Genomic DNA, 13651 nt, shown 5'->3' on the forward strand with positions numbered 1-13651 from the left:
CCTATATTGTATAACCGTTCTTGCCTGAGGATTCTCATTTGATATCGATATGAATCAACCGTATCAATCTAAATTGGACCATTTTTGTTTTCAAATTTGCATAAAAGTCAAGTATCTGACCGTTTTACCCTCTATAGATTACCACACCACCGATCCATTTCAATATCGGTCTCGGTGTGACGTGGTCCAATCAAAACAGTGAGAACCAAGTGTTCTGATTGGTTGATTCTCCTACGAATCCCTTTCCTAAACAGTGTGTATTTACACCATATTTTTTTTTTGGTGGGGGGTGGGGGGGGGGTGTTGGTAATTCTGGATTCCTTTTTAGTTACTGTTAAGAGTAAAACTAGGAAGGGCATATCTGTAGATTTCGTTTCCATTTTGGCCATTTTAATGAAGCTAAGCAGGTTATATACACGCAACGCAACACGATTTAGGCACCGTCTTGTACATCCCTTTTAGTCTTTTTATAGAGGAGAGCTCTTCGCTTCCCCTTCGGAGAACTCTTCGCTTGGGAGGCGAGGAGAGGAAGAGAAGCGCAGGGGAAGGACGGCGATAACTCTGATTCTCTCGATCAATCTGAAGAAAGGGACTGCGATAGTGATTGAGAGAGAGATATGGGTGAGAAGAGATTTGCCGTTCTTCTCTGCGCTGAAGATTCTGAGTACGTGAAGAAGTTGTATGGGGGATATTTTGAGGTGTTCGTCGGAATGTTGGGAGATGAAGGTGAGACTTGGGACCTTTACAGGGTCATCAATGGGGATTTCCCTCAGGACGAGGAGCTGAAATGCTACGATGGGTTCGTTCTCACGGGTAGCTGTAGTGACGCTCACGGGAATGATCTCTGGATCCTTAATCTTGTCAATCTCTTGAAGAAGCTGGACTCCATGAACAAGAAGATCCTGGGTATCTGTTTTGGTCATCAGGTACGGAATCTCCCCTTCTCACTCACATGAATCACACCCTGCACTTGCAGGCACTCCTTAGTCAAATGATAAATTTTTTTTCTTTCTCTTTTCAACGGAAATGAGAAATCTGCACATTCTGTTTTGTCTTTTTAGTTTCCCCTTCTCCTGGAAAAAAAATTCCTTCTTTTTCCATTCAATCGTTTCTTCTTTTTGTTTTTTTTTTTAGTTCTTGTCTGAACATTAGCTGGAGAATGCGAGTTGAGAAGTTTTGATCTTTGATTCATCGAAATGAGGAAGACTCTATGATTTGGGAATTTTCAGCCAAAAACTGTTTTCCAAAACTGTTTCTCGTCCGTTTTTTTTTTATTTTTTTTTATTTTAATATGGGGGCACGTTCGTAATTACGAAAGAATAGATTATTCCTGATGATAAGGTGTAAGGTGTTGTCGAGACATGATTGGTCCATTAGTGATCTTCTGACATAAATTTTTTTTAAGAAAAAAAAAAAATAGCCAGGGTAGCTATGAGCTGGAGCTTGGAATTAAGCCCAGAATTTTGGTATCGGTCTGATATATATCGGAACCGTATCGGTTTGATACATTGTATACATTCTCTTTTGAATCACAAATCTTAAAATTTCTTAAAACTATAATGTTGTAATTAAGGAAGGTTTTGATGGGAAACAGATTCTGTGCCGTGCATTGGGAGGAAAGACTGGAAGAGCAGCTTCAGGATGGGATTTGGGTGTAAGAATGATCAACTTTTTGCCTTCCAAACACTTCTCCTCTGCTCTCAAATTGCCCGTCTATGAATGCCATAGAGATGAGGTTTGTCATAAAAGTAGCCAAACTCAAAACCAACACTTTACTTGGGTCTTCTCTTCTTCTTCTCCTCAATTCATTCCATTTTATCTATTTCCCCTTTTATGAATCAATGTAGGTGTGGGAGCTGCCACCACATGCGGAGGTGATAGGTCGGTCCGATAAGACGGCGGTGGAGGTGTTCAAGTACAAAGAACACATAATGGGCATACAAGGCCACCCTGAGTACACTAAAGGCCTCTTCCTCAGTATCGTTAATCGTCTCCTCCACTGCAATCTCATTCAGGTATCGTATAATACCTCTTCTTCACTTCAAAGAGAAGTGCTTCAGAAACTAATGATTAAATTTAATTTCTTTTTTTTCTCAGGAATCTGAAGCTGTGGTGGGAAAGACAAGGGCAGAGGAACAAGTGCCGGACGGAGAGGCATGGAAGAGATTGTGCAAGAGCTTTCTGAAAGGTTCAAAACCAACTGCAATCACATCACTAAAACCAACTACAACCCTATCACTTCTATAGTTATCGAAGTTAGTTTTTCTTTCTTGAGTCTTGACACGGGAGGAGAGAAAAAAAGAAAAGAAAAAGGAAGATAGTTTGTTTCTGGGTCCTAGTTAGATGAATTTTGGTTGTAAATATTATATAAACTCTTCTATTCTTCTAGCTAGGAATATTATAAATTTTGGATGGACCTTCTCATTTATTTCGTCTTTTAATTACAAATTGATTAATTTTTAAGTGAGCTTTGGCTACCTCTTTGTCTTTGATGAGGTGAATGGGTTCTCCATATGATATCGGTATGGATCGATTGTATCGGACTAATTTAAGATTACAAAAAAAAAATCTATTTTTAGCCAAAACAACTATCTATACCAGTGTCGGCATATGTCTCTGACCATGTATTTGAGAAAAGATCTGTGCGGGAGTGTCCCACACCTCTACCCCTTGTTTTGAGGACGGCGATCACATATATCTATATATATATAAAGCATTCTCTGGGTATCCCAGTCCCACCTTTGTTGGGGCTTTGGTTTTTTGGATTCAATAGGGTTTCTTTATTTTTCAGATGTTTCATGTCCCAAACCTGCTGAAAGAACAGATGTTGGTATCTGACTGTATGGGCATGTGATCCCAAAACCCACTATCACAAAAAATGTGAAAATGGTTTTTCTCTTTTTGATTTGGGCCTTTTTGTTTCAACAAAATTGTATGGAAAGAAAGAACGCAATACTATCTAGTTATAGAATCTGTACCATTGAAAGTGAAAGGAAGGGACATGTGGATCATTATCTGCTGTTGTAACTGTAGCACTGCTGTACTCATCGTGCGGCACTGTAGGTGCCATGTATGCATAGTGGATTCCACATGGCACTTGCAGTACCGCACGATGAGTACAGCAATGTTGCAGTTACAGCAGCGGATAAAAATCCGACATAAAGCTTTATTATAGTGGAACCCATAAATTTCTTGAGGGAAAGAGATCACTACTAGTCGTGTGCGATGAGCAGTACCCCTGCACTTAGACATAAAGTCGTGTGAAATAACCGTCGCATCTCCAGAGAATCTTGCCTTTCCATGAGAGGTGTGGTGATCATTTCGCACGACTAGGTGTTTCTCTCTTCATCACCAACACCATTTCGCACGACCAGGTTTTTATCTCTTCATCACCAACACCTGTTTTACAGCAACATGACTCCCAACCCTCTTCTTTGCACGTTGCCATTCAGTGTCAACAATTGTTTGAGGATTCGCATTAGAAAATTAGAAAATTCTAAGTAGAGTTCGATTGTTATTCATCTTCAAGTGCTTGTAGTTAGAGTGAGGAAATTAAGGCTACGTTTGGTAATGGTCCAAACGCCTTCTTTGCCGTTCTTCCATTCTTTGAGAACAAAAAAACATGAAATTGTGTTTAGGTTGTTGGTTCGTTTTTTTAATCTATCAAAATGAACCGGAGAGAATCTTGCTCCAAAGAACGTTCTTTACAGACCGTCTCAAACACGGTCCGTAAAGAACAAGAACAATTATCGTGAAGCTATCATCGAGAGAAAGGGAAAAAAACCCGTGATTTCTCAAGGGTTTGAACCTTTGAGAAGAAGGCTTTCTCTTGCGATCAAGTGGGGAAGAGGAGACCTACAACTCCACAGGAGATTGAAGGTGATTTCTATCATCTCTCTCTCTCTTCAAGAACATCTCTCTCTGTTCGCAACCCTTACAACTGAAACCCTTTGCCTACAATTTTGCAAACCTAAGGTCCCCCTCTTGCCCTCTCCCTCTCCCTCCCCCTCCCGATTTTTACAAAATCGATTTAGGGTTTAGGATCTGAAATCGATTCTAAATCCTAAAATGTCGGATGCCTATTTGCACCCTCTCGTTCGAGTTGCGATGGGAACAGGAAAACCTAGACACGATGGGGGTCTGATGTCTCTTCTCAGTGGAAGTCTGAGGAACCCCATTTTTAGGTTGGCATATTTTAGACTTTGAAAATGTTGTTCTATTTGTCATTTGTAAGGGAAGGTATAAGTGTGGACTTTAGGACTTTGTTTCGATTTGGTTCATCCTTTGTGAAGAGTGGGGATTATTGCTGCTACAATTGCAAAACAGCTGCAGTGTTAGGTTTTCTCTTAGTTTTTTAGATGTAGTTCAGCGTAATAGCCTCATATTCTTTCAATAATTTTCCAATTTGAAGATTTTGGGAGATGGATGGGAATGTTTGTACATCTTACGGCCTGTGTATGTAAATAAAAGTTGATTAACTGCAGCTCTGTCTTTTGGATTTTCTATACCCTGCTTTAAATTTGCTAGAATTCGTGGAATGTAGCTTCATTTTGATCCTCAATTTCCATAGGTTTGCTTGTGTTAATTAAAAATTGTAATTGAAAATTTATATGCAATCTTTCCTAACCACTCATCATCATCACCTACTTGGTCAAATAACAACCAGTTTATCTTCATCACTAATGGGTAGGAATGACTTATTTAAGTGGTGAGTCAATGGCATGGACAGATCCATGCATGTCATCAGTTTATAACCCAATTCAAAACTAACAAAAATGCCGTTTGTAATACTTGTGTGGCTGATGAGATGAGATTTTCAGATTTGAAGAGGGCTCTCAGCTTTGTGGTTCACTGTTCAAGCACTGCAATATTATAAATAAGGTGGGCCACATTGCCTCCATTACTGTGTAACCGATGAGATGGATTTGTCCTCTCTCTCTCTCTCTCTCTTGTGTTACATACAATGCATGTGGTTTATTGAATAAATCTGTATATAGATAAGATGGTAGTTAGGTTACTATTTCTGGCTTATTACAAGTGGGATTATTATGATGGACTTCTTAAACTTCCCCACTAATTCGAGAAAGTAAGTTTCAGAGTCTGCACAACTTTTTTCTAGATATTATTTTTTGGAGGAGGGCATGCAGCAGCTATTTTTTGGAATTGAATTCATGAATCTGATTCTGAATGCCTCCTTTAACCCCCACGAATGTCTAGCTAAAAGTTTAAGCATTTGGGCTTTTGGCAAAGGAATTAATTATGAAAGGGGAAGAAACTAGACTAAAGAAGAAATAATTATATGATAGATTTGATTGAGCTTATTGAGCAGAGAGAGAGAGAGAGAGATGGTTCTTTGTCTCCACTGCTTGAATGGTAGATGTAGGAAGGTTGGTTGATGAGATCTTGAGGTTGTTCGATCTATGCCAGAGATGTGGTTCTTTGTCTCAATGTGAATGTTAATGCGAATTGATTATGTGAGTCAATGTGAATGTGAATGGGCGTATGCAGGGGGGAAGTATGTGAATGGATTATACTATTGTTTAACCTAATATTTGCAGGACAAGTCAATACTTTTCTTTATATTTGCTAACATGTAAATGGGTGTGCTGCTCATTATTTACTTGAGTCATTTTCCCATCATATTGTTATCTCTGTTATCTCAATTCATCTGTTGTGTGCTTAAAACCTAAAGCCAAATAATTCGATCTGTTGTATGCTTAGAACCGAAAGTATTTTTTGCTAGTAATACCTTATGTAAATGGGTGTGCTGCTCATTAATTACTTGAGTCATTTTCCCATCATATTGTTATCTCTGTTATCTCAATTCATCTGTTGTGTGCTTAAAACTTAAAGTCAAATAATTCGATCTGTTGTATGCTTAGAACCTAAAGTTTTTTTTGCTAGTAATACCTTATGACAGCTATAACAATGGATCCATGCACCAAATCCTTTTGAGAAAGTTAATTAAGTGTTAGTATCTTTTGTAGGCCTAGTTTAGTTTACTCAGTTTGAGAAAAAACTCTTTTGGATAATCTATTTCCCTAGTTCATCATGACTGCTGAAATACCCTTTTGCCTCCACTGATTGAATACTACTTGATGGGTCTTTAGCTCAAATTGGTTGAGCACTTGGAACATGAGCATGTTCCAAGAGGATGGTGGTTCGAATCCATCAAGGCCCTTTTTATTCAAATGTTCATAACATAGGCAATTATAGCACTAATCCACACAAGAACCCAATTTTAATAGCATCTTTAAAATTTGACATATTTTTATAATTACTTTGGTTATGGTAATGAGATGTTTTAATTTTATACTAAGGTTGGTAAGAGATAAATGCTTTTACAAGTATTTTTTGGTATAATTTAGATGGAAATGGCATTATAGTAATTTATATCAAATAGAGACTGTTTTCATTCTGAACACGTTTTTGAGATCGTTATCAAACGGTCATTTTCAGTCACAGAACGCCAAAAAACGTTTCTAGTAAAAAACGGATGTTCTTTGTTCAAACTGTTACCAAACGTAGCCTAAGGTGCAAGAACTGAAGTCTGAAGATACCTTACGGGTAGAATAGAGCAAGATAATTAGATATGTATATAAAATCGTAATTGGAACAAAAGGTTCATTGATAGGGACTTTGAGCACAGGTTAACAGAGATGATTGGTAAATGTTTCAGGCTAAACAGAACAGGATTGGGAGAGATAGAGAGTTGCACATTCCAGAAAACTGGCCTAAAAACAGAGCACCTGTAGGGGTTGGAAATGCTGAGTAAGACTGTCTTGATCTCAATGGCAATTGAAGAATGCTCTGTAGAACTATTAACAACTGAAATAGAAACCAAGTTACAAAACCAGAAAATAGTCTTCGGACCATCATATGGACCTCTACACACAAAACCCAGATGGTTCCCCCTCAATAATGGTATCAACAGCAAGGGAAGAACAGGGAATATGGTCGTCGAATTCTTTCTCCATGCTCCGTGTTGTCTGGCCCTACTCAACCCTCTACAGTTTTGACTCGAGAATCACAGAGGAAGGATGGGGGTACGGCGCAAACGGTTGGGCTCAAGATGGGGTGACGGTGCTCGGTGGGGATCAAATGATGGTAGCATGCGACAACCGAGGATAGGTACCAGGCGTGACTCTCATTTAGCCTCCAGCGGTAGTGACATGAGTGGACTGGTGCATATTGCTGGGCTGGGTCGTCTGTAGATAATTCTGTAATTTTCCCCCAAAAAAAATTCGAAAGGGTGAAGAAATGAAAAATACTGATTCATAAGGAATTAAAATACAGTCACTCGCTTAAAATTATAAGGGAAAAGGACCAACAGGTTCTCTGAGCTCATGGGGTGGGATGGAATCTCCCATGCTATCCTACAGCCGCAGTCTACACCTCTTTCTCCCGCGCTTTGCGGCTGCACCTGCTCTTTCTCCCCATTTGACCGCTGCAGCCTCACTCCTGCATCCTTAGATTTTAGATTTTAAAAGGTCGACAATTTCTTTAGTATCATAATAACAGGATACTCTGGATATTCCCAAGTTCCCAACTACCAGCATGATCAAGCCTCGTTTTCATGGTTTAGGCTTCTCCCATTTCGCTCATCGCTACTACGAGAATCATTTTTGCTTTCTTTTCCTGTGACTACTAAGATGTTTCAATTCACCAGGTTGTCTCTGGCCTGCCCATGGATTTAGCAGCAGTTCGAAAGGTTGACCCTCCTTTATGTTGAAATCTCAGCCTCCTTTGACGAGATGCAACCTTCCATTTTATCCTCCGCATTCAAAAGCAGTGTTACCATGAAGATCAAGGCAAGCATAACCAAAGGAACCACCCTTCTCCATGCGAAAACTTAGGGTTTAGTCATAGTGTATTACAAAATTATTGTATAGTCATAGGGCATCTCAGTGACAAGGTCTTTGGCTTTGGATTTCATCTTCGGAGCTTGATTTAGGAGACTGGAAATTCAAGAAAGACACCTGATTTTTTTACAGGCGGATCTGGACTCTGGGTTGTGAATTGGAAATTGCAATACCCCACACTTGCCGTTTGCAACCCTCTCCCCGACTTTCACAGCTGCAACCCACCACCAACCCCTTCTCTCCCTCCCCTGCTATCTCCCACTCTCCACATCTCTCCTTCCAAACTGTTCGCGGTTCCATAATTCCGAAGCAGTCAAAGGTTGAAACTGGGTTACATCTACTACTCAATTATATCAATTATATCAATAGAATTTCTTCTCATCTGGGTCTTGAATCAAGACTCTTGATACAATTAGTTCAACTATGTACATTTGAAATTCTGAAACGTATGTATATCAGTTCCTATTTACGTTTCAAAACAATAGAAGCATTGCTTTGAATAGAGATAAAAACGAAGCGCATTGCTTTAAATAGAGAAGGAAAAAAAAGGAAAAAGGACATGAAACCCACCGCTAAAACCCGTGGAAGACGAACAAATGAATAAATCAAAAAAAGGCCCCATCCACAGCGGAGATGAGCAGTGGATTGCAACTGCAAAGTGGGAGAGAGAGAAAGAGAGCAGCAGAGTGAGTTTGCGATAACTGATAGAAGAACGATTGAGATACAAATAGGGATCTAACGGCAAATAAACTAGGGGTGTGGGAGATACCATCCCACCTTGTTGGCTCAGAGAACCTACTCCAAAATTATAAGTAGATTGCAAGAACAGAAAACCAAATTTCAAAACGTTGTCCCTTTTTGAGATGCAAACCCTTAATGTTTATAAAAACTGATTTTTTCAAAGCAATTTATTTGAAGCGATTTTTTTAGCCTTCCCCTAGTAAAGGGTGCACCCTTGTGGGAGGTTCAGAATTTGTCGATGTTACTCTGGCTGGGTTGAAATTTAACATGTGAACAGGGAACTTGGACTCTACCTGTCTACCAAATTTCAACCCACATGACTATCAATGTACCGAGAAATAGATCTGCCAACCAGAGATTGCTTCTTGGTTGGACCAACCAGGAAACCTACTCCATATTTTCTCCAATTTAATTATAATTCAAGGCAGTTAAATCAAAACTAATGCATTCAATAATAGGGAACAGATGCAGGATATTCAAGAATCAAGCTAATGCTAGAGAGTTACTTAAGAACCCCAAATAAACAGTGTTTGTCAATGACACAGCAGCAGAACTAAGAATAATGAGTCCTAAGAAAGTTCTTTCATAAAACTGATTGTAATCCCAGAGTAATGTTTCAATAGTTGTCTACAGATATTATTAATTATTAATATAAATTCTTACCATGGAGGTAGTTGTTCCTAAGCAAACATGACAAATGGATATGAAAGTTCAAAATAAAATGAATCTTCCAGTCTCATGGAATGCAAAGGAAGGGGCTAGCACTTAGGCGCCCATCATAGAACCAGAGTTCCTCCGGCACTCGGACAACATATCCAGGTAGAACTGGCATTTGCTGATGTCACTCCCATAGTTGTTCAGGCACTGCAGGATACAAGATGAAAATCAAACATTGGTAGAACACTTTTCTCATGGTACAAAGACATTAGCAATGGTAGTTCCAGCCCAAACACCACTTTTGAGTATTTTTTTTTAACCCAGAATTTCAAAGACAGCTGAGCAACATAAAAGCAAGAAAGCCCAATAAATATATCAAGATAGAAATGAGCACCAAACAAGCACATACTTTAACTGTATCTCATTGTTGCAGCTCATGACCCAAGCAATCCAAACTGGCAGGTTTTCTCCAAGTAAAGCTTTGGAATTAATATCCAGGTTACAGATGAATAAGGTTAAAACATATTATCTCAAACCAGCAAACTAAGCCAGTTAATATGCAGACACCAACAAATCATATTTCTAGCTGTCCCTCCCATAATTAGGGAAATTAAGAATAGTAGCCATTGTTAGTTTTTCTTTTTCATTTTTTTTCTTCTTCAGAATCTCTCCTTTTCTTTCATTTTGCTGTATCTTTTAAATGTTGTCTTCAGGAATTAACACATCCCAACATAACTGCGAGATTTCTCTAGTAATCTTAAAAGTCTACACAAGAGTAAGCAGCAATTTCACTGCCTTCCTTAAAAGGCAACATAGGTCATTGTTCAATGCTAGGAGAGTAAGTAGAATATGAAATTTCCACATACATCTTGGAAGGCCTTGGAGTGATTATTGCATGCATCTGAACTACCGAAACTGTTCATGGTTGGTGCCGGGGCAGCAGCAGCAGCCTCCGATGCAACAGTTTCATGTTGAATAGTGCGAGGACCAAGTACAGCATCAACAGCCCTGTGTGCGACCGCACTACCAGTACCAAAAGCCATGCCTACCGAGAAAAGCATACACAAGAATTGACTCAATTAGTTGCTCAGATCCTACATGTGTGCATAAACTCATGTATAAGCTTCTATTTCTGCAATATAGTGGTTTTACATACCCTGAGCTATAGTGGCACCAAGACCTCCAAGCATGGATCCACCACTGCCACCCTGAGCAGGAGCGGGAGGAGGAGCATGGCTTGCTGCAGGAACAATCCGTAAACCATGAAAGTTCAGACTAGAAAGAATTAGTGACAGAGTAAAAGCAGTTGGTTCAGTATGAAAGAAGCAGGAGAGCTGAAGGCTAATCAAAGTATACACATAAAAATAATAAACATAAAGGTTCTTTAGTTGATTGCAAAAACAAGAGTTCTTGCTGCAATACCTTGTTGTGGGGGATTGCGCACAGGTGCAGCACGAGGAGCTGCACGAGGAGCTGGCCTTCCTGCAGAACAAAGGAACATATCAAGGCACTTTAAACAAAATAAAGGTAGAGCATGTGAATGTAACATTGCCACAAATGCCACTTTAATTGGAACCGGATCCCCTTTTCGTTTGGGTATATATTATACATTTTACCCATTACCATTGGCAAAAAGGGCAACAATATGTAATCATGTGATGATCCAAATGGGAACCAAGACTGTGTCCATCACTCAGTCTCCATCCCTGATTCCCCCTATTCCTTCCTATGGGAGACATGGTCCAATCAAACCATTTGCCAGTAGCAGGACAATTTGACGAGAGGTAAGAGAATTATGGACTCCTAAGGAGTAATCCTAGTAACGACATATCTTTACATTTCGTTCATATTTGGCCATTTTAACAAAGCTAACAGGTTATACACATGCTAAGCAAAATGAATAGGCACGGTACTGTACATCTAATCTTTGATATAGGAGAGCCTTTCGCTTACCTTGAGAGAGGGCAAGAGAGAGGAGTGGAGGAGGGCAGGGAAAGGACAACGATGACTTTGAACCTATACATCAATCTGAAGAAAGGGCTGAGAGAGAGATGGGTGAGATAGATTCTCCGTTCTCTGTGCTGAGGATTCAGAGTATGTGAATAAGTTGTATGGGAGCTATTTCGGGGTGTTCGTGGGAATATTGGGAGAGGAATGAGAGACATTGGACCTCTACAGGATCTCAGATGGCCATTTTCCAGAGGCTGAAGGATTGGAATGCTACTATGGTTTCATGGTCAAGGGTGGGTTAACAGAATGATCTCTGAATCCTTAAACTTGTCAATCTTTTGAAGAAGTTGGACTCCATGAAACATGAAGGTATGGGTATCTGTTTTGGTCAAACGGTACGGAATCTCCCATCTTTCACACCATATACTCCCATCTGAAAGCATGAAGGGCATATCAATACTTAGTTTTATTTCCTCTCTGTATTTTCAATGGAGATCTGCACATTCTATCTTGTCTTTCTAAGTTTGATCAATGATGGCTTCCCCCTTTCCTTAAAATTTAATTCTTCGTGATTTGGGTCGTCAATATATATGGATAATTTGGAGATTTTCACTTTTCCTCTCTGAACATTCGTGGATGATGGGTTGGGGAATGAGAGTGAGGAAATTTTCATCTTTGATTCATTTTAGGAAGAGTGTATCGATAATTTGGGAATTCTTATCCAAAAAATATATCTCCTTTTTTTTTAAGGGGTTTGAGAAGATTATATAGATCAGGCAACAAAACCTAAATTTAGGGAATCGCCGAACGACTTAAATAAAACCCTAATTATCAAGAAAAGAAACAAAAAACCAGCCATTTTGCTCGTGAGCTCAACAAAAAGAATAAACAGTGAAATTAGATTGATGAAAACACAACGTACCTCCGGAGCGGCGAGCCATGGTTCTTGGTTGATGAGGGCGGCGAAAGGAAATACAGCAGAGAACCTGACGCGTGATATTACAGAGCTATGCTTTGTCTATACGGCGACGATTAGGGACTTCGTATATATAAGAAGGGGTCGAGGACTAGGTGGACAAAACAATCAAATGGAGGGTATCACGGTAACTTCGTAGTAACGTTTGTTAATCCCGAACCAAACTTTCCAGTAATCCAGGGAAAAGGATATCGATAGAATGTACTTTCCCCGGAACAAATGGTAGAGAATTTTTCTATTATTTTGACAAATATACCCTGTGAAATATTTCCTTCTGATAAGTTACAAAAACCCTAATCCCCTACACCTAGGTTACCAATTTAGAATCGAACCGAAAACTGAAATCAAAGTCAGACCTTTAAAATTGAATTGAATTGAACCAAAACAATTCGATTGGATTTTGGTTTTGTATGAAATATTCTTTGAATCGAATTTAATTTTAACCTAAAAATCGATCAGGAACCTCGTCTTGAATGTCTGTGATTAAGTCATCCATGATAGACATAAACAAATAAGGGTTCAAAACTTATTCTTTATGTAATTCAACTATAATTTGAAATTCATTACTTTAGTCCCTCACAGGTCTTACACTTTTTAGTGGACCATCATACATGCCTTTAATTATGTCCACATATTTACTTGAAATACTTATATGTTCTAATACTTGCATGACAAACAGGAGATTCTCAAAGTCTAAGGAAAATACAATCTGTTTCTTTGAATTCATTTATTATTTTACGAAAAAAAAAGTCAAATGAATCAAAATTAACTCAAATTAACACTTACTTTGCCTTGATTATAACTCTTCACCTTTCTTCACCAAAAAGTAAAAAAAACTCTTCACCTTTTTTTTTTTCCCTGTCAAGGAATGGGTTCCAACATGCATGGATTTGGTCTTAAAAGTCAACACTCCCTATATATTTTGCCACGTGGAAATGTTATGTGGCCATTCTAGTACTTTTATACTCAGTGAATGGTGTGTGAAATTATAAACCAAATCCTACATACCCTCTTGTGTATTGGCATACTCTCCCATCTATGTCCATGCACCCCCTCCGTACTCCCATACACTCTCTTGGTAATCTCATATTATTCAAAGCTTTGTTCCATCACTTATTCAACTTGGATTGGGTCAAAACTTGATATGTAATCATGTTCACAAAATCTGAGCCCTGTATGAACTGCAAAGTTCCGATTGTTAAGGATGTGACAAAAAGGTAATTGGAAGTGGGTGTGCAAGCCCAAGCATACTATCCCTTCTTTTATTATTGTAAAAACCCTATTGAAAAGTTTTGTTTGTGAAGAAAGTATTCGTTCACCGTACGCATAGGGCTCAACCACCATACTATGATCCTAAAACACCCCTTTCTCTTTTATTAGACAAAGTTGATAATACCCTCTTTTTTTTCCATCCAAAGGCCATAAGTAAGTGGATTCACCTTTTGCTCCTACAAATTGGCTTATT

At 38.9% G+C, this 13651-nt stretch overlaps 2 protein-coding genes across 2 annotated transcripts; one reads left to right on the top strand and one right to left on the bottom strand.

The window, feature by feature from the left end:
- The first annotated feature begins 430 nt into the window (after positions 1 to 430).
- On the top strand, positions 431 to 2247 carry LOC122657645 (gamma-glutamyl peptidase 5-like). Its single transcript, XM_043852414.1, has 4 exons — positions 431 to 926; positions 1595 to 1735; positions 1848 to 2015; positions 2098 to 2247. The coding sequence occupies exons 1-4, from the start codon at positions 618 to 620 to the stop codon at positions 2245 to 2247; spliced, it is 768 nt and encodes a 255-aa protein (XP_043708349.1). The 5' UTR covers positions 431 to 617.
- Positions 2248 to 9223: 6976 nt separating this feature from the next.
- Positions 9224 to 12226, bottom strand: LOC122660533 (coiled-coil-helix-coiled-coil-helix domain-containing protein 10, mitochondrial-like). The gene is made up of 5 exons (XM_043855893.1): positions 12133 to 12226; positions 10683 to 10742; positions 10417 to 10500; positions 10127 to 10305; positions 9224 to 9467 (listed from the first exon to the last, which is right to left on the bottom strand). Exons 1-5 carry the CDS (start codon positions 12149 to 12151, stop codon positions 9369 to 9371), a joined length of 441 nt encoding a protein of 146 aa, XP_043711828.1. The 5' UTR covers positions 12152 to 12226; the 3' UTR covers positions 9224 to 9368.
- Between the last annotated feature and the right edge of the window lie 1425 nt (positions 12227 to 13651).

This window comes from Telopea speciosissima, chromosome 4 (assembly GCF_018873765.1).
Source record: "Telopea speciosissima isolate NSW1024214 ecotype Mountain lineage chromosome 4, Tspe_v1, whole genome shotgun sequence".
Taxonomy (NCBI): Eukaryota; Viridiplantae; Streptophyta; class Magnoliopsida; order Proteales; family Proteaceae; genus Telopea; species Telopea speciosissima.